Source organism: Phyllobates terribilis, unplaced genomic scaffold, assembly GCF_046119375.1.
Source record: "Phyllobates terribilis strain yellow unplaced genomic scaffold, ASM4611937v1 Scaffold_2__4_contigs__length_985480577, whole genome shotgun sequence".
Taxonomy (NCBI): Eukaryota; Metazoa; Chordata; class Amphibia; order Anura; family Dendrobatidae; genus Phyllobates; species Phyllobates terribilis.
Genome location: NW_027362762.1, coordinates 639,469,021 through 639,490,772, shown reverse-complemented (window position 1 = coordinate 639,490,772; position 21,752 = coordinate 639,469,021). Strand labels below are relative to the sequence as shown.

At 44.2% G+C, this 21,752-nt stretch overlaps 1 protein-coding gene across 1 annotated transcript; it reads left to right on the top strand.

Moving 5' to 3' along the window:
- Positions 1–8,110: 8,110 nt before the first annotated feature.
- On the top strand, positions 8,111–20,315 carry LOC141252903 (histone H3-like centromeric protein A). The gene is made up of 5 exons (XM_073670666.1): positions 8,111–8,197; positions 14,749–14,993; positions 17,543–17,670; positions 17,761–17,838; positions 19,821–20,315. Exons 2-5 carry the CDS (start codon positions 14,777–14,779, stop codon positions 19,953–19,955), a joined length of 558 nt encoding a protein of 185 aa, XP_073526767.1. The 5' UTR covers positions 8,111–8,197; positions 14,749–14,776; the 3' UTR covers positions 19,956–20,315.
- The last annotated feature ends 1,437 nt before the right edge of the window (positions 20,316–21,752 follow it).

Below are 21,752 nucleotides of genomic sequence, written 5' to 3'. Positions count from 1 at the left end.
TCACATGACAGACAGTATAAAAAGACAGGTAGAAACATCTAGAAGCGCCCAGTGAGTGAGGACCATTGAGGAGTAGGGTCCAGACAGAGTGAGGACCCAGTTAGAGGGGCCCAGTAGGAGAGAGAATGAGAGGAGCGAGGGAGTCAGAGAAGGGCTCCAGAGACAGAGAAGGGATCCTAGGGCCACGGGAAGTGCGGAGTCCACCTGTGCGCCCGAACTCACACCGACCGTAGTCGGGAGAAGGGATCAGGTCACAGTAGGGGACCGGCCCCAGACTAGTGGAGGACTGCAAGACTCAACTAGCAAACCGGAGGCTGCGGTATCTCTAAGTGCCGTAGCCAAAACCACACACATTCGCTGAAAAGGTGGCCATATAGGACAGAGAGGACAAGGCCTGCGGCCACTGGCTCGGGACACTGTGTGTGAGGCGCAGGGCAGGAGGGCGAAAGCCAGCGCAGAGAGAGACGACCCGAGAAAGGTACACAAGAATGGGGTCCCGATCAAGTGCACTCAAGTTACCTGAGAGTTGGCTGGATCACTTCCCCGGAGGACACAGGACTCGGTGGGCTGTTATAACCTGCTGGCAGTTGTAACATGACTACAAGATGGGGACCGGTATGGGCACATTACTACAAGATGGGGACCGGTATGGGCACATTACTACAAGATGGGGACCAAGATGGAGGACATTATTACAAGATGCGGACAAGGATGGGGACATTACTGCAAGATGGGGACCAGGATGGGGACATTACTACAAGATGGGGAAACTACTACAAGATGGATACATTACTACAAGATGGGGACCAGAATGGGCACATTACTACAAGATGGGGACCAAGATGGAGGACATTATTACAAGATGGGGACATTACTGCAAGATGGGGACCAAGATGGAGGACATTATTACAAGATGCGGACAAGGATGGGGACATTACTGCAAGATGGGGACCAGGATGGGGACATTACCACGAGATGGGGAAACTACTACACGATGGAGACATTACTATGAGAAGTTGGTCAGAATTACTATATGGTGCAAATTGTAAGAACACAAATCACTGTATGTTACCAATTAGGGGAAATAAAAATTGTAAAAACTGTAAAACTGTACCATAGCCCATAAAATGAATGCCATGTAAAAGAATAAAATAAAAAAGCCCAAAAATGATCCAAAAGGTGTATAGAAAAAACAATTTGGTACCATTAAAAATTTAATATCACTCTGCAATGAATGTGGCCCTTCAAATTCACATTTTTTCTGTGCGGCCCATATACTTAGCCGAGTTTGAGACCCCTGATATACAGTATATGGGTTGGTATATATCTACACATGATATGGATATATACAGTTATATGAAAAAGTTTGGGCACCCCTATTAATCTTAAGCTTAATGTTTTATAAAAATTGGTGTTTTTGCAACAGCTATTTCAGTTTGATATATGTAATAACTGTTGGACACAGTAATGTTTCTGCCTTGAAATGAGGTTTATTGTACTAACAGAAAATGTGCACTCTGCATTCAAACAAAATTTGACAGGTGCATAAGTATGGGCACCTCACCAGAAAAGTGACATTAATATTTAGTAGATCCTCCTTTTGCAAAAATAGCAGCCTCTGGTCGCTTCCTGTAGCTTTTAATGAGTTCCTGGATCCTGGATGAAGGTATTTTTGACCATTTCTCTTTACAAAACAATTCCAGTTCAGTTAAGTTTGATGGTCGCCGAGCATGGACAGCCCTCTTCAAATGATCCCACAGATGTTCAATGATATTCAGGTCTGGGGACTGGAATGGCCATTCCAGAACATTGTAATTGTTCCTCTGCATGAATGCCTGAGTAGATTTTGAGCGGTGTTTTGGATCATTGTCTTGCTGAAAGATCCATCCCCTGCGTAACTTCAACTTTATCACTGATTCTTGAACATTATTGTCAAGAATCTGCTGATACTGAGTGGAATCCATGCGTCCCTCAACTTTAACAAGATTCCCGGTGCCGGCATTGGCCACACAGCCCCAAAGCATGATGGAACCTCCACCAAATTTTACTGTGGGTAGCAAGTGTTTTTCTTGGAATGCTGTGTTTTTTTGCCGCCATGCATAACTCCTTTTTGTATGACCAAACAACTCAATCTTGGTTTCATCAGTCCACAGGACCTTCTTCCAAAAAAAAATTGGCTTCTCCAATTGTGCTTTTGCATACCTCAGCCGACTCTGTTTGTGGCGTGCTTGCAGAAACGGCTTCTTTCGCATCACTCTCCCATACAGCTTCTCCTTGTGCAAAGTGCGTTGTATAGTTGACCGATGCACAGTGACACCATCTGCAGCAAGTTGATGCTGCAGCTCTCTGGAGATGGTCTGAGGATTGTCCTTGACTGATCTCACCATTCTTCTTCTCTGCCTTTCTGATGTTTTTCTTGGCCTGCCACTTCTGGCCTTAACAAGAACTGTGCCTGTGTTCTTCCATTTACTTACTATGTTCCTTACAGTGGAAACTGACAGGTTAAATCTCTGAGACAGTTTTTGTATCCTTCACCTGAACAACTATGTTGAATAATCTTTGTTTTCAGATCATTTGACAGTTGTTTTGAGGAGCCCATGATGCCACTCTTCAGAGGAGATTCAAACAGGAGAACAACTTGCAAGTGGCCACTTTAAGTAGCTTTTCTCATGATTGCATACACCTGGCTATGAAGTTCAAAGCTCAATGAGGTTACAAAACCCCAAAAAGTGCTTTAGTAAGTCAGTAAAAAGTAGGTAGGAGTATTTAATACAAGAAAATGATAAGGGTGCCCATACTTATGCACCTGTCAAATTTTGTTTGAATGCAGATTGCACATTTTCTGTTAGTACAATAAACCTCATTTCAAGGCAGAAACATTACTGTGTCCAACAGTTATTACATATATCAAACTGAAATAGCTGTTGCATAAACACCAATTTTTATAAAACATTAAGCTTAAGATTAATAGGGGTGCCCAAACTTTTTCATATGACTGTATATTCAAGTTAAATATCTTATGCGTCTTAAAGTGTTTTATTCTTATGCTGTATAGGGCCTGTGGTTAGGCCCTAAGGGGGATGTTACCCTCTTTAGAAAGCTCGCTTCCGCTAAGGGGATCTATGCTGTGCTGGACGGATGTGGAATTTTTTTTCTCCCCTCCATTGTCTTTCCATTTTTGGGGAATTCCCTGGTGGTTAGGGAGACTATTCTCCATTGGTTTCTGGAGGGAGTCATTCCTGATTGGTTAGGGATTCTGTTCTTTTCTTACTTCTTTCCTTTTTTTCTCTCCTTTTTTACTTTCCCTACTTTTTTCCCTGGTCCCAGATATGACCTCTGTTAAAATCAGTTCACTTAATGTTCGAGGCTTTAATATTCCTCAAAAACGCTCACAGATCCTCTATACTATGCATAAAAAAGGGTTCATATTCTTTTATTACAAGAGACACACTTTAAATCTGAACATAGTCCTAAAATAAAGAACAGATATTTCACTAATTGGTTCCATAGTACTAATGCAGAGTAAAAATCTAATGGTGTTTCAATTGCAGTCCATAAGTCACTAGGATTTTCTCTCATTGATACACTTACAGAAGATCAAGGCAGATACATATTTCACAAATTAAAGACTGCAAATTCATTTTATACCACAGCTAATTGGTACCTTCCTAATAAGGGTCAGATCTCTTCCTGCCGCTCCTTCCTAGCATCACTCTCTAATTTTACAGAGGGTACGTCACGTTGATTGCAGGTGGAGACTTCAAGTTCACTTTTAATCTGCCGGAGGATTCTTCCTCTGGGAGGGGAATAGTTCCAGTAAGACATCTGCGTTCTCTCAAGCGGGTCCTCCATTCCCTCCGACTGACAGATGTGTGGCAGATAATGAATCCTCGGAGTAAGGATTATACATATTTTTCACCTGTGAATAATTCATACAGTCGCATAGACTTTTTTTCTTTTGAGTCATCATGCTTTGTCCTGGCACCCTGAGGCATCAATCGGAGATATATTGTGGTCAGATCATGCTCCGATTTTTTTTTATCCCTTTCTCTTCCTGATTTCTCTCCCAGGGAAGATGGGACGCTGTCTTCCCCGGTTGCCAGGCAACACAGGACGCTGTTTTGTCCTGTACTAAGCAATGGTGAAATTTTGTCCAGTCGGCTGTTGAAGCTAGCAGGAAGTGGTTGTCTGGGGATAATTGGGAGGTATTCAGTACCTGATCATTAAGCAGGCTATATAACCCTGCTCCCTGCTCAGTCCTTTGCTGTTTATTTCAGTTCCCTATGTGCATGGTGGTGAGTGGTGCTAGCATTAGTCTTGCTAACTTTTCAGGGGTTTTCTCATTTTCTCGTCTGGTTTTACTTCCTCGGGTTCTTGCAGTGGTACTCACCTTGGTTCTTGACTAGTCACCAGCTGCGTCACCAGATTCCAGCTGTCTGGCAACAGTAGGCCTAGGGAAGGGCTCTGCCGAAGTCCCTCTTCCATTTACTGCGAGCTGGGAAAAGAGTACTCCCAACCCTAAAGGGCTCGCCTAGCGGGGCAGTTTGAGCCAAGTGCATCTGTGGCCACGCCTTTGCTGGTTCTGTACCAGTATTGCTGAGTCCCTCTGCGAAGCGCATAACAATTATGGTCTCCCACAGCCCTCTGTGTATACAGATGATGGTCTCCTATGGCCCCCTCTGTATACATTATCATGGTCCCACACAGCCTCTTGTGTATACTGATGGTCTCCCACAGCCCCCTCTGTATATAGACGATGGTCTCCCACAGCTCCCTAATATACAGGTAATGTTCTCCCACAACGCAATAATATGAAAAACAATAAAGATTATACTCACCTCATCCAGACTCCCAGCACCGCAGCCTGTGTCTCTGCTTCTGGCTTCTATAGTGGACCTGCAGAAGTGGCGCCTCGTGAGCTGCAGGCTTATAGCACTCTGGGGCTTAGGAAATGGGCAGCAATAGAGAAGGGATATTTTGTTCCCTGCTCTATCACGGGATTTAACTGTATAGGCATCATGTTGACACAGTTCAATGCGGCGGTCACAGGTAATCCGGAGTTCCGGCTAAGAAGTGTAGGGCCAGAGCCACGGATCTTTGATGCTAGCAACACCCCCCTAATTACAATACTCCACCGTGTAAAATAATAACAGCCTGTACTTACTGGCTTGGGTCTATAGTGACGTTATGTTACGTGAGCCCAGCAGCCTATCAGCGACTGATAATGGATCGCTTCACGCTCACTTAGTTCAGACGAAACTGACACACAGAATAAGTGAGAGCTGCTGATACTCTCTCACTCCCTCTGGATATCAGTTATGAACCATCACCGATGTCACTTTAACGGCGCCGGCACTGGATGTGAGTAAAGGCTATTATTATTTTATATGAGAAAATATGGTGATTGAGAAGGAGTTGTCTGAGTAGTGGACAATCCCATTAATAATGACCAATCAATCTGACAACTCCGGTGACTTCGGATCTTGACTGCAATTTGCTGGCATCCGACGGTAGCTTTGTGGGACTGCATCCAAACTGTGGCCTAAAGTACTGGAGGCAAGTAATTCTCGTCTATGAAAAGTGGCAACATTTTTTATATAGACTTTGAATGACAATCCTTAAAGGGTTATTCCCATCTTCACAGATGAACACTGTCAGATAGTGATGGGCCCACAGCAGCCACATGTAATGCAGTGGCAGCAGCTGGATTTGTGTGGGGAAGATGAAGAGCTGGAATGGCTGGTGGAAAATTGGAGACATTACACTGAGGGCTCTTTCACACATCCTGATATTTCGGTACCGGAAAAAAACAGTACCGAAGATATCCAGGTGCACCTGTGTGGCATATGACGCGCCCCCGGGGCCGTGGGGTACTCGGTGCCGGGCCGGTCGTGGCTATGGGAGATGTCACAGTCGCAGTGACCCGGTCCGTGACCCAGAGCGGTCAATCAAAAGCGGGATATTTACAGGGGATTTATAGTTTTTATATATATAGTTTGTGACGCCACCTGTGGTATGCGGCTATGTGGAGCCGCAGCTGCGGTGCAGAACCTCTGGAGCTGATGTTAGTGCAGCAGGGTTGGTTCAGCTCTCCACAGGCAGAGCTTAGCTCGAGGGCAGTGTAGATGTTGTAGGTGATGCAGATGATGCTGGGCGTTGTAGTGCAGGGGTGATGGCGCACATAATAATCACAGAGAGAGGGGGGTGCAGTCTTCCGAGTTTATTCACAGTTATTAAGTTCCTCAGGTTACAGGTTCCAGACTACAACCTCCCACGTCGTGCTGCGTTCACCAGGCAGGGGTTCAGCAATCCCTCAGGTAATTCAAGAGTGCCTGACAGGACCCCTTTCTATGTGCCTTCCTCAGTCGTCTTCCTGCGCTGGCTCTCGCCCTCCTGCCCTGCGCCTCGCAACCAGTGTCCCAATCTGGTAGCCTCGGGTCTTGTCGGGCGACCTGCAGTCCCCTGGACCCTCTGTGGCCACCTTTTCAGCGATATAATTGCGGATGTGGCCACTGCACCTTACAAGTACAGCAGCCTCCGGTTCCTAGCTGAGCCTTGTAGTTCTCCACTAGTTTAGGGGCCGGTCCCCTCTGCGGCTCGATCCCTCCACCGCCTGGCAGATTTGGGCGTACGAGTGGCCTCCAGCACTTCCCTTACCCCTGGGATCCCTTCTGTTCCTGGAGCCTTTCTCCTGCTCCCTCTCCTCTCTCAGTCCTGGGCCTCTCGGGCTAGGCCCGCCTCCCGAGCAGAGCTCCTGCAGAGCCCCTGATCCTTTCACTTCTCCTCCTCTGACTGGCTTGTCTGCCTAAGATGGCTCCCCTTTTTATACAGCTACTGAAGTGCTTCCCTAAACTACGTCCTCCACCCACACCCACTATATGGTTCCCCCTCACTTGGTTCCCCTCCACTCCAGCCAGGGACCAGGGACTGTGCTCTCCCTTAGGAGCAAACTCGCCCTGCCCTACTGAAGTGGACGTGTTGGATGCAGGTGTTAGGGTCCTGGGCAGCACTCTATCCTTACCTGAGAGTGGGATACCACACCTCTGGGTGAGATGCAATACCTCTGTGGCGACTGTACCCTCAGGGGCGCCACACATACACGTGGCAACCATGTGCCGCATCAGGAGCACATGTATTGACGCCTGGGAATCAGTGGTACAGTTAGCGCTGTTTCCAAGTGCCGAACACTGCCCTCATCATTGTCCCCTGCTTGCGCTGCAATCAGCACCAGCAGGGACAATGAGGAGAGAAGTATTCTGCTCCCGCTGTGACCTGGTGTAGAAATAAGAATAAAATCCTAAGTGTCCCCCGCTGTAATCCATACGATCGCTCACACCGAGGAGACTGACTCCTGCAGTGAGTGGACCCCGAAGCTGCGCTGAGCTCATTGAGCGCTATCCTGTCACTCGCAGAGCACAGCTGCGGGGCCCGCTCACTGCAGGGATGGATTACAGCAGGGGACACTTAGGACAGGTGAGTAATTTAAATTTTGTTCTTATTTTTACAGTTGGACACTGCGGGAGCAGACACTACTACTCTCATCATTGTCCCTGTTGGTGCTGATCGCAGGGAACCATGATGAGGGCAGCGTTCAGCACCCAGCGCTCGGGAACAGCGCTAACTGTACGCTGATTCTCAGGTGCCGGTACGTGTCACACAGAAGAAATCCATGTGCGGTACGTGTTTACACGGAGTTATTGACTTGAATGGGTCCGTGTGACCCGTGCTGCCGGCCAAAAACGGACATGTCTATGTGTGGGACATACGGTCCGTGGAAACGCACTGACATGAGCGCAGACCATAGATTAGAATGGGTCTACGTGTGTCAGTGTCTCCGGTATGTGTGGAAACTGTCACCACTCGTACCGGAAATACTGACGTGTGAAAGAGGCCTGAGGCATTCTGGGGGAGAATGTGTGCCCCCCATAGAAGCGTGCACCTTCCTTCCCTGACCTGTGCCACAGCAGGCAACTCTCTGGGCCCCCGCCCTGCCAGTCACCCCCATAGGCTCAGTGTATTTTTGTATCTCCTCTTCCAGAATAATGTTCTCATTGTCTTGTACAATAAAGTCTATTGAGACGAGAGAAAAAATGGGCCGCAGCTATTGGCTGGATGTAAGCCCCTCCCCGTTTCCTAAGCAGCAGCGCGCGGGCCGTAGGTGGAAACTTGTCGGCAGGAGATAGACGCGTCCTGACTGGTGAGGGGGGATTACCGGGGGGATTGCCTGTACGTGCCCACCACTCTATGCAGCAGAGGTCTGCAGCGTGTGGGACTACAACTCCCACCCGACTCCTCACAGATAAGCTGTCATTTTACACTGGAGCTGCTGGGCCTCGCTCAGGCTGTGGCGGCCTCTGCTGGCCTCCCGTGGTTACTGCAGCGCACAAAGCAGTGGTTCCCGGCAGCGGCCGCAACTCCGCCCCCAGATCTGCGCTCAGCGGCTCCGTTCACACTGTACATCCACAGCAAACAATCGTGGGTGTCAGCACCGCCTACTGGTGTTATTCTGCTACATGAGGCTTTATATGTGATGCCAGATATTAGCATTGGGCAAAATAGTGTCAGGGCCGTGCTGTAGAGGCTCCATGCCAGCCCCCCTACCTGCTCCACCCCCGGGTCTCTGCAATGGCTGTTCTGGCCTACTAGTCCTAAGAGGCTCCAGGGATGCCGGCAGCTAGTGAGGCAGTAGCCGGGCCACTACTCCGGGGTCCTGGGAATGGTTTTGCTCAGTGTTACCAGATATTCTTCTTATTTTTCATAACTTGGGGATTTTTAAACAAGGAAAATGGAGGCGGTGGGAATTTATTACTTACTTTTCTATCCCTTCCATCTGTGCTCATGAAATGTTGTATATAGTGCGGGACTTCAGTATGTGGCGATCACGGCCTCGTATGTGGCCCTTGTGGCTCAGCTGTACACGAGTATCAAGAAGGCGGCAACAGTGGCATCAGCAGGGCCCCAGCTGCCATGGTGGCACATCAGCTCTCCGATATCGGATCATGGGGAAGGAACGGAGACGGCCCCAGGACTGTGCCACATAAATGCCTGTCAGGGGTTACAGTGCCATTTAATGGTTAACCAGCAGTGATTGGATCAAGCTACCATCCGCATGGTTCCCACTGTACGTGGTGCTGGCTGTGTGGTGCCCACTTTTAACCTAACACATTTGTAGGGCATTGTTTACTTTCAGACATTGGTAGGACACTCACACATTGGTAGGGCATTGAGTTGGTCAGACATTGTTTAATTAAATTTGTGGTATGTGTTAAAGTAAACTGTACTAATACTAACAACCATGCTCATTTGAGGATACCAAGACACAAATTTAAGAAAATCCCCAAAATAAATGTGTTTCACATCTTGCTGTACCTGTATATATTTTTTTCAAACAAAATCACTACAAAAACTGATTGCTTTATATGGATGAAAAAATGCTGAAAGAATTGACATGCTGCAGTTTTAAAAAACGCAGCAGTTTTCCAATATAGTTGTGGAAAAAAACAAGCCTGTGAATTATATTTCTGAAATCTTTTAACTTTGCTGATACCGTGAAAAGCAGCCTTTTAATTTGAATAAAAAACACAGCAAAAGTTACGCAACATGTGAACATAGCCTCTCAGTGAGATAATCCCATGTGACGTGGCCCTGCGTGTCTTATCTCATCTTCTCTGCTCCTTATTAGAGGATGGGCCAGACTTCTGACAATTCTTACAACTCCTCCAGACAGGAGACCTGAGAACTTTTGCAAAGGTATATGAGGTTAAACAGTTTCACAAACAGATTCGCTGCACCTTAGTGCCTGCTGGACCACAACCCTGCAAGCCTTCTGCTACTCGTGACATTCCCAACACCTCTTCTGCTTAGGAGTCCCCCTCAACATCATGCCTACATTGCGACACAATGTAATTACCCCACAGGGCCTACTAATTAGAATCATAGAATGGTAGAGTTGGAAGGGACCTCCTGGGTCATCTGGTCCAACCCCCTGCTCAAAGCAGGATTCACTAGATCATCTCAGACAGATGTCTGTCCAGCCTCTGTTTGAAGACGTCCATTGAAGGGGAACTCACCACCTCTCGTGGCAGCCTGTTCCACTCATTAATCACCCTAACTGTCAAAAAGTTTTTTCTAATATCTAATCTGTGTCTCCTCCCATTTAGTTTCATCCCATTGCTTCTAGTCTTTCCTTGTGCAAATGAGAATAAAGATGATCCTTCTACAATGTGACAGCCCTTGACATATTTGTAGACAGCTATTAAGTCTCCTCTCAGTCTTCTTTTTTGCAAGCTAAACATTCCCAAATCCTGCAACCGTTTCTCATAGGACATGGTTTGCAGACCAGTCACCATTCTGGTCGCTCTTCTCTGAACTTGCTCCAGTTTGTCTATGTCTTTTTTAAAATGTGGTGCCCAAAACTGTACACAGTATTCCAGATGAGGTCTGACCAAAGAGGAGTAAAGACCGATAATGAATTCACGTGATCTAGACTGTATGCTTCTGTTAATACATCCCAGAATTGTATTTGCCTTTTTTGCTGCTGCATCACACTGTTGACTCATGTTCAGTCTATGATCTATTAGTATACCTAAGTCTTTTTCACATGTACTGTTGCTTAGCTCTATTCCTCCCATTCTGTATATGCTTTTTTCATTTTTATTGCCCAGATGTAGTACTTTGCATTTTTCCCTGTTAAAAACCATTCTGTTGGTTGCTGCCCACTGCTCCAGTTTATTTAGGTCTTTTTGAATCCTCTCTCTCTCTTCTCTAGTATTAGCTATCCCTCCTAGCTTTGTGTCATCTGCAAATTTAATCAGTTTACCCTCAATTCCTTCATCTAAATCATTGATAAAGATGTTGAACAATACAGGTCCCAGGACGGAGCCCTGTGGTACCCCACTTGAGACATTCATCCAGCTGGATGTGAAGCCATTTACAACCACCCTTTGAGTCCGATCACTAAGCCAGTTATGAATCCACCTAACAGTTGCCTGGTCCATTGCATACTTGGTCATTTTTTCAATAAGGATGGTGTGAGATACTTTGTCAAATGCTTTGCTGAAGTCAAGATATACTATATCTACAGCATTTCCCTGATCCACCCAGTCAGTGATTCTGTCATAGAAGGAAATTAAGTTAGTCTGACATGACTTGTTAGTTACAAACCCATGCTGACTCTGGTTAATCACTTCATTCTTATCCATGTACTTACATACATGTTGTTTAATAATTTGTTCAAAGATCTTTCCTGGTATAGAAGTCAGACTCACCGGCCTATAGTTCCCTGGGTCCACCTTCTTCCCCTTTTTGAAGATAGGAACAACATTTGCTCTTCTCCAGTCTTCTGGGACTTCTCCTGTTCTCCAAGAATTTTCAAAGATTATGGAGAGTGGTTCTAAAATTTCTTCTACGATCTCCTTCAGTACTCTGGGGTGTAATTCATCTGGACCTGGAGACTTGAACTCATTTATGTTAGCTAAATATTCCCTCACAATCTTTCTGTTTACAGATAACTTGGATTCCTCTATTCCTTTAAAAGGACAGTGAAGATCAGTTGATGTTACATTTTCTTTCTGAGAGAAAACAGATGCAAAATAGGAATTAAAAAGTTCGGCCTTCTCAACATCCTCTCTTACCATTTCTCCATTTTCATCCTGTAAAAATCCTATAGCATCTTTGACTTTTCTTTTACTTTTGACATACCCCCAAAATCCTTTTTTATTGCTTTTGACATCTCTTGCAAGCCTTAATTCATTGTCAGCTTTAGCTAACCTGATATGTGCCCTGCAGGATCTGCAGACTGCATTATAATCTTCTTTAGATATGCCTCCCTCTTTCCATTTAATAAACATTTCTTTCTTTCTTTTTAGCATGTGTTTAAGTTCTGTGTTCATCCATCCTGGTTTCCTTAAATGCTTCCCATTCTTCCTACTTTTCGGGATTGTTAACGATTGTGCTTTGAGAATCTCATTTTTAAAAATTTCCCATCCTTCCTGGACATTTTTGTCCTTAAGGACATCCAGCCATTGGATCCCTCCTATTCTCTTTCTGAGTCTCTTAAAATCTGCCTTTCTAAAATCTAACCTTGAAGTTTGAGTCTTCACATGTCTTCCTCCTCTAGTTATCCAAAATTCTATAATAGCATGATCGCTGCCTCCTAGGGTCCCAGCCACCTTTACCTCCTCAACCATTTCCTCCCTGTTTATAAGGATTAGATCCAAAGTAGCAGATCCCCTTGTTTTCTCCCCTACCTTTTGGAAGATAAAGTCAGCAAGAGAGGATAAGAATTTGCTTGACCTGTTAGTTTTACTTGAGAGAGATTCCCAACAAATGTCTGGATAGTTGAAATCTCCCATGACCACTACGTCATATTTTTTGGAGAACTTGGTCATTTGATACATAAAGAGTTCATCCATATCTTCAGCTTGCCCAGGTGGCCTGTAGTAAATGCCTACAATGGTGTCCTTTCCGTTGTTCTCTCCTTGTATTCTTACCCAAACAGTTTCCACAGAACTCCCAGTCTCTGAAGCTTCAATCTCTGTGCAGATATACGCTTTTCTAACATACAATGCAACACCTCCTCCTCGTTTATCAAGTCTGTTTCTTGCAAATAAGTTGTATCCTTTTAGCCTTTTATTCCAATCATGTGTATCGTCCCACCAAGTTTCAGTGATTCCAATGACATCATATTCCTTTTCCTGCATTAGTAGTTCCAATTCTCCTTGTTTGATGCCCATGCTTTGTGCATTTGTATAAAAACATTTTAGTTTGTGATTGGTTTCTCTTCCTCCCATATTTTTATTATTTAAATTGTTTTGTCTTTGTTCTTCCTTTCCACTTCCAGTAGCAGAGATCTCAATAGTATTTGTCAGCTGTATGGCTTTTTCTGGCCTTTTGCTTCCCTTCCCACATTGTTCTAGTTTAAAGCTTTTCTGATGAGTGTAGCAAGGCGACTTCCAAATACATGTTTTCCAGTCTTCGTAAGGTGCACCCCATCTCTAGCAAGTAGTCCATCATATAGGTAATTCATTCCGTGATCCAGAAATCCAAATCCTTGTTGACGGCACCATCGACGTAGCCAGTTGTTCACCTGTAGAATCTTATTCCACCTCATTGTTCCATGGCCATCCACTGGGAGGATGGATGAGAAGACCACCTGCGCTCCCAATTCTTTCACTTTCTTGCCTAAGTCTTCAAAGTCACTGCAGATGGTTTCCAGGTCCTTTCTTGCGGTGTCATTTGTCCCCACATGTATTAGCAGGAATGGGTAGTGATCTGTAGGTCTGAAGAGTCTTGATATCCTGTCAGACACATCTTTAATTTTTGCTCCTGGAAGACAGCACATTTCTCTTGAGGTTATGTCTGGTCTGCAGATAGCGGCCTCTGTTCCTCTTAACAGGGAATCCCCCATGACCACCACTCTCCGTTTTTTCTTCACAACATTCTTCTTTCTCCATCCAGGAGGATTCTGAGGGCTTACAAGGTTATTCATTGCTGGCAAAGTCTTATCTTGCTGTATTTCTTCATGGTTCTCCTGTGTGAGAGCCTGGTACTGGTTCCTGAGCAGTATGGGTGCTGACTGCCTCTCGATCCTCCTGCTTCTGTGGGTCACATGCTTCCATTCCTCTGTTTCGTCAGGTGCAGTTCGAATTTCTTCTCTTTCTGAATCATGAAGAGATAATTCTGCTCTGTCTAAGAACTCTTCACCTTCCTTAATGATTTTCAAGGTAGTTAACCTCTCTTCTAGATTTCGCAACTTTTCCTCCAACAGGGACACAAGCTTGCATTTCTGGCATGTGAAGTTTGGCTTTTCCACTGGCAAGTCTGTGAACATGTAGCAGGATATGCAGCTCACCAAATGGCTCCTGGACTCTTCCATGTTCTTATTGTTAATGTTCTGAAAACAGTGAAAAAAGCTTAAAAAAAAAGCGCGGTTTACCGATGTCCTCTTTTCAGCTCCAACAGCCAAAATCCAGTGTTCTTTGAGCTCGCGGAGACTCTTCACTTACCCCAAAATGCAGTGGGAATATGCAAATTATCTCCTCAGGACTCCTCCCCTGGTTTGCCGATGTCCTCTTTTCAGCTCCAACAGCCAAAATCCAGTGTTCTTTGAGCTCGCGGAGACTCTTCACTTACCCCAAAATGCAGTGGGAATATGCAAATGATCTCCTCAGGACTCCTCCCCTGGTTTGCCGATGTCCTCTTTTCAGCTCCAACAGCCAAAATCCAGTGTTCTTTGAGCTCGCGGAGACTCTTCACTTACCCCAAAATGCAGTGGGAATATGCAAATTATCTCCTCAGGACTCCTCCCCTGGTTTGAAGAGGTAGTTCACAGGACTCTGGTCTAGTGGCCACTGATTACCGAGATTTCTTCCGTGTATCTCCCTTACTCTGGAACACTCTACCCAAACATATCAGACTCTCGCCTACCATGGAAACCTACAAAAGGAACCTGAAGACCCACTTCCGACAAGCGTACAACCTGCTGTAACCACCGCTCCACCATAACGCTGCACTACCAACTCTACCCTCATCTACTGTATCCTCTCCCATCCCTTGTAGATTGTGAGCCCTCGCGGGCAGGGTCCTCTCTCCTCCTGTACCAGTCGCTGACTCTTTTTTTCAATATTATTGGAAGTGTTTTTATTACGTATACCCCTTTTTCACATGTAAGCGCCATTTATTCCATGGCGCTTATAATAATAAATAATAATAATAATTTATGATCCTGTTGAATTGTCTTGTTTGCAGCTTTGATTGTGTCTCAACATTTTACATCATGAAAAATCAGCAGAGCCCTCAACACCGCAGAAAGTTGAAGCAGCCACAAAAGAGGACTGCAGCTTCTCCATCCTCCCAAAGTACAAGGCCTTCAACCTCTCAGTCTCCTCAGAGAAAGAGTTCTGCAACTTCTCAATCTCCCCAGAGTAAAATGCGCCTGTCCTTCCGTAAAGCACCAGAATTTGAAGGGCCCTCAACTTCTCAGTTGTCCCCAGGTAAAACACAATTGCATCTTTTTTAAATCCTAATGTCTATGCACGCAGATGCAAACTTTTCTGCAGCCACTAGGGGAAGCAGGTTGTGCTGATGTATGCAGGTTGACCGTGCTCGTATATAGGAAACATAACTTTGTACCATGTAGCTAGAAAAATATTAAAGATTGAGAGTCCTCAGTGGTTAATATCTTTTAATGGCAGCTTTCTAGATTACTCAGGTCTCTTCATCAGGCTCAGTAGAACATAAAATCTGAGGAGTCACATATTTATACACAGCAGGACACAATAATAATGCAGAAATAAGACAAGTGACGGGAAGCAGAACTACCAATGTGGGACGCAGAGATACTGCTGTGGCAGTAAATAATGGAGTAGATCATGGATAAGGAGTGTGATAGTTTTATTGCGTTCTGATTGTGGTCTGGTCCAGGGTTGTGATTCCCCCAAATAGTTTGAGGAACACATTCCTTAATTGATGTAGAAAGATATAAATTCATGTGACACATTCATTCCTGCTCTCAGTTTGTCATTTGTTATAAGTTTCTACTCCCAGACTCTTCAGGGAGATGCTGGTATTGAACGGTAACTTCACATTTCCCACCACAGAGAGACAAGAGAGTCTGGGAGTACAAACTTATGACAACAAGTGACACACTCAGAGCAGGCATGAATGTGTCGCATGAATTTATGTCTTTCTACATCGTTTAAGAAATGTGCCCCTCAGACCATTTGGGGGTATCACAACTCTGGAACAGACCTCAATCAGAGGACAATAAAACTATCACGCTCCTTATCTATGATCTGCCTCAATATTTACTGCCACAACTGTTTCTCACATTGATAGTTCTGCTTCCCATCACTTGTCTTATTTCTGCATTATCCCTGTTTTCTGTTGTGTATAAATATGTGAGTTAAAAAATCATGGGAGAGGGGAAAAGGAAATGTTCAGCTCTTCAAGTACAGATGGTTTGAAGCCTCCATATGAAGAATGTGGTGTACGGACTTCAGAGCGGCAGCTGGGCAGTAGCAGAGGAAAAAACGAGAGGGTTCCAGCATCCACCAATGATTAGAAATGTAAAACAAGACTTTTAATGAAAAAGGACAAAAAAAGGTTTTTTTTGCAAAAACATATCAATGAAGTTGGGGAAGGGGATGGGGGAGACATGGGGGAGGAAGATAAAAAGGACACTGGTCTATGCGTTTCAAGCTGTGAAATCTTAGTTTTCATGAAAAGTCATGTTTTAAGCTTCTAATCATTGGCGGATGCTGGAACCCTCTCGGTTTTTGCTATTTGTCACCATCTTTTTAGTTAGCCATTAAAAGGTATGAACCACTGAGGACTCTCATTATTTAATACTTTCCTGAGCTCATGTATGAATCTAGAATCAATATCATCCAAAACAGATTCACAATTGTCATGAATATATTAATACAGCCTATTGCCCAAATGATGCAGGCTGTAGTGGATATTCCACTAGAAAACTTCAGTTCTGATAAGAGATATGGAGTCATAATCCAAAAATCTGATCATAATTATTTTTTTTGTACCAATAAACTTTAAACAAAATTGGGCCAAAGACGTATATCACACAATATAAAAAAGCCAGAAATGGCACAAAATCAATCATTCAGTATATCTACACATATCTCATTAAATTGCAGTACCCTATAATGTGCTGGTGCATTTAAAGGGGTTGTCCACTACTTTATATGATCCCCCAATGTATTCCCCCAGGGCCCATAAGTGTTTCTCTAAATACCTTGTGGTGCCTTTTCTGCCTGTGAGCGGCGCTATCACTAACCGCTCACAGGTATCACGTGACCCGCCGCTCAGAGGCACAAAAGGTATTGCAAGGTATTTATAAAAATACTTCTGGACCCCGGGGGGATACATTGGGGGGTTCATATAAAGTAGTGGACAACTTCTTTAAAGTAAATTAGCTGTTAGCTTGTGTCCACTGGGTTACATTATGGGTAAGGTTGCCTCCTTGACTTGTGACTATGGTTCCCCCATTTGATTGTGTGAACAACACTATCTGTGTGCTGCTGCATGTGACCCTGGCCGGGGCTACATGGATCAGCTTATTGGCGTATGTGTTGTGATATATGTCCTAATTTACTTTAAATGCACCAGCACTTTATAGGGTAGAGCAATTTAATGAGATATTTGTAGATATACTAAATGATGATTGATCTTTTGTCAGTACTCCGAAGTGATATAATGGTGATGTAATCTAATCACCGGCTCATGCCACTAATTGGGGATGTGACGATTTTTGACACTAAGGTTGCATACCACCCCTGCCCAATATAATAAGTGGACCAGAAGCTACAAACACCTGTGTCCTTGCTATTTCTGAATGTTTTTATATTGTGTGATATATGTCTTTGACCCGATTTTGTTTCAATTTTTTTGTACCAATAAACTTTAATATTGATCCGATTTTTGGATTATAACTCTATGTCATGTATGAATCTGTATAAAGTGCCCCCCTGTGATAATTGCAAGAAGCATTAAAGCTGTGATGTATTCTTTTCGAACAAACTAGGAAGGGGTGAAGAGGTGGCTCCTACACGGAGAAGACGCTGCTCTCAGCGAACTCGAGCGCTGATGGAAATAAGAAAGTACCAGAAGTCGACGGAGCTGCTCATCCGGAGACTCCCATTTGCCAAACTGGTGAGTGGATTTGATCTTGGTGGCTGCTGTAATGGGTCTTTCGTTTTTAGTGATCAGTAGGAAAAGTCTTATTTCCTTTCATTCCTTTAGGTGAGAGAGATCTGCCTGGAGTATTCCTGCGGCATGCCGTACTCCTGGCAAAGCACAGCACTAACAGCGCTACAGGAGGTCAGTATACCGTCCTAATGCTTGGACACGATAAGTAATTGGGGGCTGAGTAGGGCCACCCTCCATTATACCAATATGCTTATGAATAGGGTTGTTAAGTACTGCATATAAAGCATCCTATAAAATACACTCAACATTGAAATTGTAGCACGAAGAAGGAAAAGTGGTGGAGTCATGGAAATCACAGGATGGATACACGTTACTGATGTGCAAATGATGAAAAAATCAAAGCAAAAGTTTCAAAACATCTCAACTTATGCAGCATCTAGTCTGAGCACAGGAACCCATGTTCCTAAAGCCTTGGCTGCTTTCAATGAGGTTATTAAAGAGAATCTGTCCCCAGAAAAAAACGCTATTAACCTGTAGATATGGGGTTAATTAACCTGCCGGTGCCCGCACTTGGCCGAACACCGCAGGGAGAAATTTGATTTTATTACCCCCGGCAGCGTTCCGGGTTCAGTCACTGCTCTGAGTGCACAGAGCGGCGGCTGTAATCATGTTCTTGGCCCTGACTGACACTCACTCTGCATTGAGGCCGGCTGTCAGGCAGTGCCGAGGGCACGGTTACAGCCGCTTCCCTGTATGCTCAGAGCTGTGACTAAACTGGCGTCACCCCTGTCACTGAAACCTGAATGCTGTGGGGGGAATAAAGTTAAATTTCTCCCCTTAGCGTTCGGCTAAGTGCTTGCACAGGGCAGGTTAATAACTTTATTAACCTGCAGATATCCTCATGGGAAGAGGCCTTCATGAGTGTAAGGTCACACTGGTCCTACTTCAGGGATTATGGTGTGGGATGGCATAATGTACACTATCCAGACACTTGTAGTCTTCATTACACGTAAACTAACAGCTCAGTGTTACATTGATTTGGTTATGGAACCAGTGGTACAGTCATTTCTCAATAAAGCTTCTCATGAGACATTTTTTCAACATTACAAAGCCAGGCCACATTTTGCTTGGAGTAACCCAAAAATGCTGCGTTGGCCTGCAGCGTCTCCAGACTTGTCTCCCATTGAGCACATCTGAGACATCATTAGTTGACAATTGCAAGGAGATCTGCCAGCAGTGGACTTTGATGATTTGCCGAAGAGCATTCTGCTTTGGCAGAACATTCCTGAGACAACTATTAATAACCTTATTGATAGCAGCCAATAGGTGTAAGTTCGGGAATTTCTGGATATGGCGCTCAATACTGAATAAACTGAGATGTCTGCATATCTGTCATGTGTCTATCCATCCTTTCATTTCTATAATTCCACAACTTTTCTGTTTTGGTGTTGCAATTTCAATTTTGAGGAATGTAGATTTATTTTTCCTTGCCATCATCTTTCGCAGTACTTTACATACATCATCACTGTCCCCACTGGGGCTCACAATCTAAATCCCTTATCATTGTGTCTTTGGAGTGTCGGAGGAAACTGGAGGACCCAGAAGAAACCCACGCAAAGACAGGAAGAACATACAAATACAAGAAACAAACATACAAATTCTTTGCAAATGGAGTCTCTGGTGGGATTTAAACCCAGGAGCTCAGCACTGTAAGGCTGCAGTGCTAACCACTGAGCCATCACGCTGCATGTATTTGTTGAGGGATCAGATTACAGCTACTCTTGGAATATATAAAAAGGGGAGGCAGAGAATGTGATGCTGCTTTCTAGTGCAGTACTGGATTCACAGCTGCACTGCTTAGTACTGCATTTTAATATCCTGCATGTTGCTGATGCTTTTTAACATGTTCTGTATATATAAACAGGAGAGCAGGAATTCCTCATGTCTGTATCTGCTGTGTATGTGAGGCATCATAGCAGCTAATCTCCACCCACCAGCTCAGCAAAAACTGAAAATCAGAGAAACCTCAGAGGGGAAACCAGTGAAAATGCTGCATAAAAGTTATATAATGGCCTAAACTAGTGTTAATCCTCATGTGTACACATTCATTATTCAGAATGCTTTAATGCTCATACCTTTTCCTGTATCCGCAGGCAGCTGAGGCCTTCCTCGTGCGGCTCCTTGAAGACTCCTACCAGTGCAGTCTCCATGCCAAGAGAGTCACTCTCTACGCAAAGGACATACAGCTTGCACGCAGAATCCGCGGCATCACGCGTGACATGGGATAATATGTCATGTTACAATCATCATTTCCAAAGTTGTTAATCTTCCCAATGAAAAGTCCCCATGAATAAAAACGTTATTTTCCCAAGTTTCATAAAAATACAGAAGTTTGAAGGTAAGCCAGCTTTAGTGCCCCCTTCTGGCATTAGTTCGGTGCTGGCATGTTTCCATTTATTATGGGGGTAAATGCTATGTGATTTGTAACCAAAGATTTTGCTGGTAGCAATGAGGAATTCTAATGGGATTGGTGTAAAGACTGATGTTAGTCTAATGTGTATGGGGGGCTCTAACACTCATGCGGGGAGGTGCGTTCCGTTCATAAAGTTATTTGTTATTTTGTATCACTTTAATGCTTTATTTTATTCAGTTGTGTTTTGTATATTAATAAAATAAGGATGTTTGTTTATTACTTTGTTGTTACACTTCTGTCTGTTAGGACTCAGCTGTGATCATTGAATGGAGCTTAGCTGCATTGTCCTTTGGAGCAGTAGACAGTGTGAAATCCACCGACTGAGTGATTCAGACTTTTGCTCTTTCCATCCCTTATGCTTTACACTGCCTCTTTGTTTGTTCAGATTGTGCTTATTGAGGTCATTATCTGCAGAGCTTATTTTGGTTGCAGTTGTTACTGTACCATTATACAATACAACAAATTATACCTCCAGTCAAAAAAAGTTCATGAACCCAATAGCATCTTATGAGAGCCTTAACCGCTTGTTTCCTAATCTGTTTCCCTCATTCTGTTGCAGAATCTGCTCCATACTAGGCCTTGTCATATCAAAAGGCTGCAAAAGATACTTTAGGAGAGAAACTGCTCCAACAGCTTCCTAGAAAAGGAGTTTTCTGAGGTGGTTTTTGCATGAAAAACATCATTTTCTAATGGCTCAAAAATCTCCATAATAAATTAGGGACATAGGGCTTTAACCAGATAACGTGGTTTTAACACCTTAATGACTTAATGACCACCGATACGCATTAGAAAAGGTGATTGTTAAGGGGCCTTATTCCTGATCGCCATTTTAAAACGGCGATTGGGAATAAGGAAATACCGGCAGCTGCAGTTTCTGTGGGTGTCAGCTGTGCATGTTGCAAGACCCTCTTAGTAACCGTTGGAACCTCGCAGTGAGAATCGCGGATCTTAATGGTTACCATTTTACCCTGAGGTCATGTGATGACCCCAGGGTATGGTGGCCTGTGAGATCCAACTATAAGCTGGGTCTCACAGGGTGAGTCAGTGACTCGCTGACTGCTCTCATGCACTGCAGTGTATGAGACCAGAAATCAAAGTAAAAATTATACATGTCCCACAGGGAAAAATTTTAAAAAAGTTAAAATATGTAAAAAAAAAAACGTACACAAATCACGAAAAACCATTTTGGCACTCAAAACGCAGCGTTTGTAATTAAAAAAAACTAAACAAAAAAGTACACCTAATTGGTATCGCCGTGTCTGTAAGATATAAAGTGAAGCAAAATATTCTTAATAAGGCCCGTGGGATGGATTCTATAACCTACCAGGAACATGTTAAACATGATCTATCACACCACGCTCTACAAAAGAGAAGAGCTCTGAGACCTTTATTGGACATATTGCGACATCAAGAAATTCTTTATTCATGGGGTTTTCCCTTCTGTCTACAAGTACGTCATTCTGGTACTTTACATGTTCAGCTCTGCATGGGAGATTTACGGCGTTTACTGCAGGACTTGGTTTGCCTCTTGTTTCAGTGTCATCATCGGACTGGCCAGACCTACCTGTAGGCCCTGGGATGGAAGATGTGCCTCGTCCCCAGCAAAAATTGA

Bases quoted from the DNA above. Each gene is read 5' to 3' on its own strand.
- LOC141252903 (XM_073670666.1), top strand. From the start codon at position 14,777: ATGAAAAATCAGCAGAGCCCTCAACACCGCAGAAAGTTGAAGCAGCCA. The intron at 17,671-17,760 runs GTGAGTGGATTT...TCATTCCTTTAG, and splicing joins GACTCCCATTTGCCAAACTG to GTGAGAGAGATCTGCCTGGA. The intron at 17,839-19,820 runs GTCAGTATACCG...CTGTATCCGCAG, and splicing joins CACTAACAGCGCTACAGGAG to GCAGCTGAGGCCTTCCTCGT.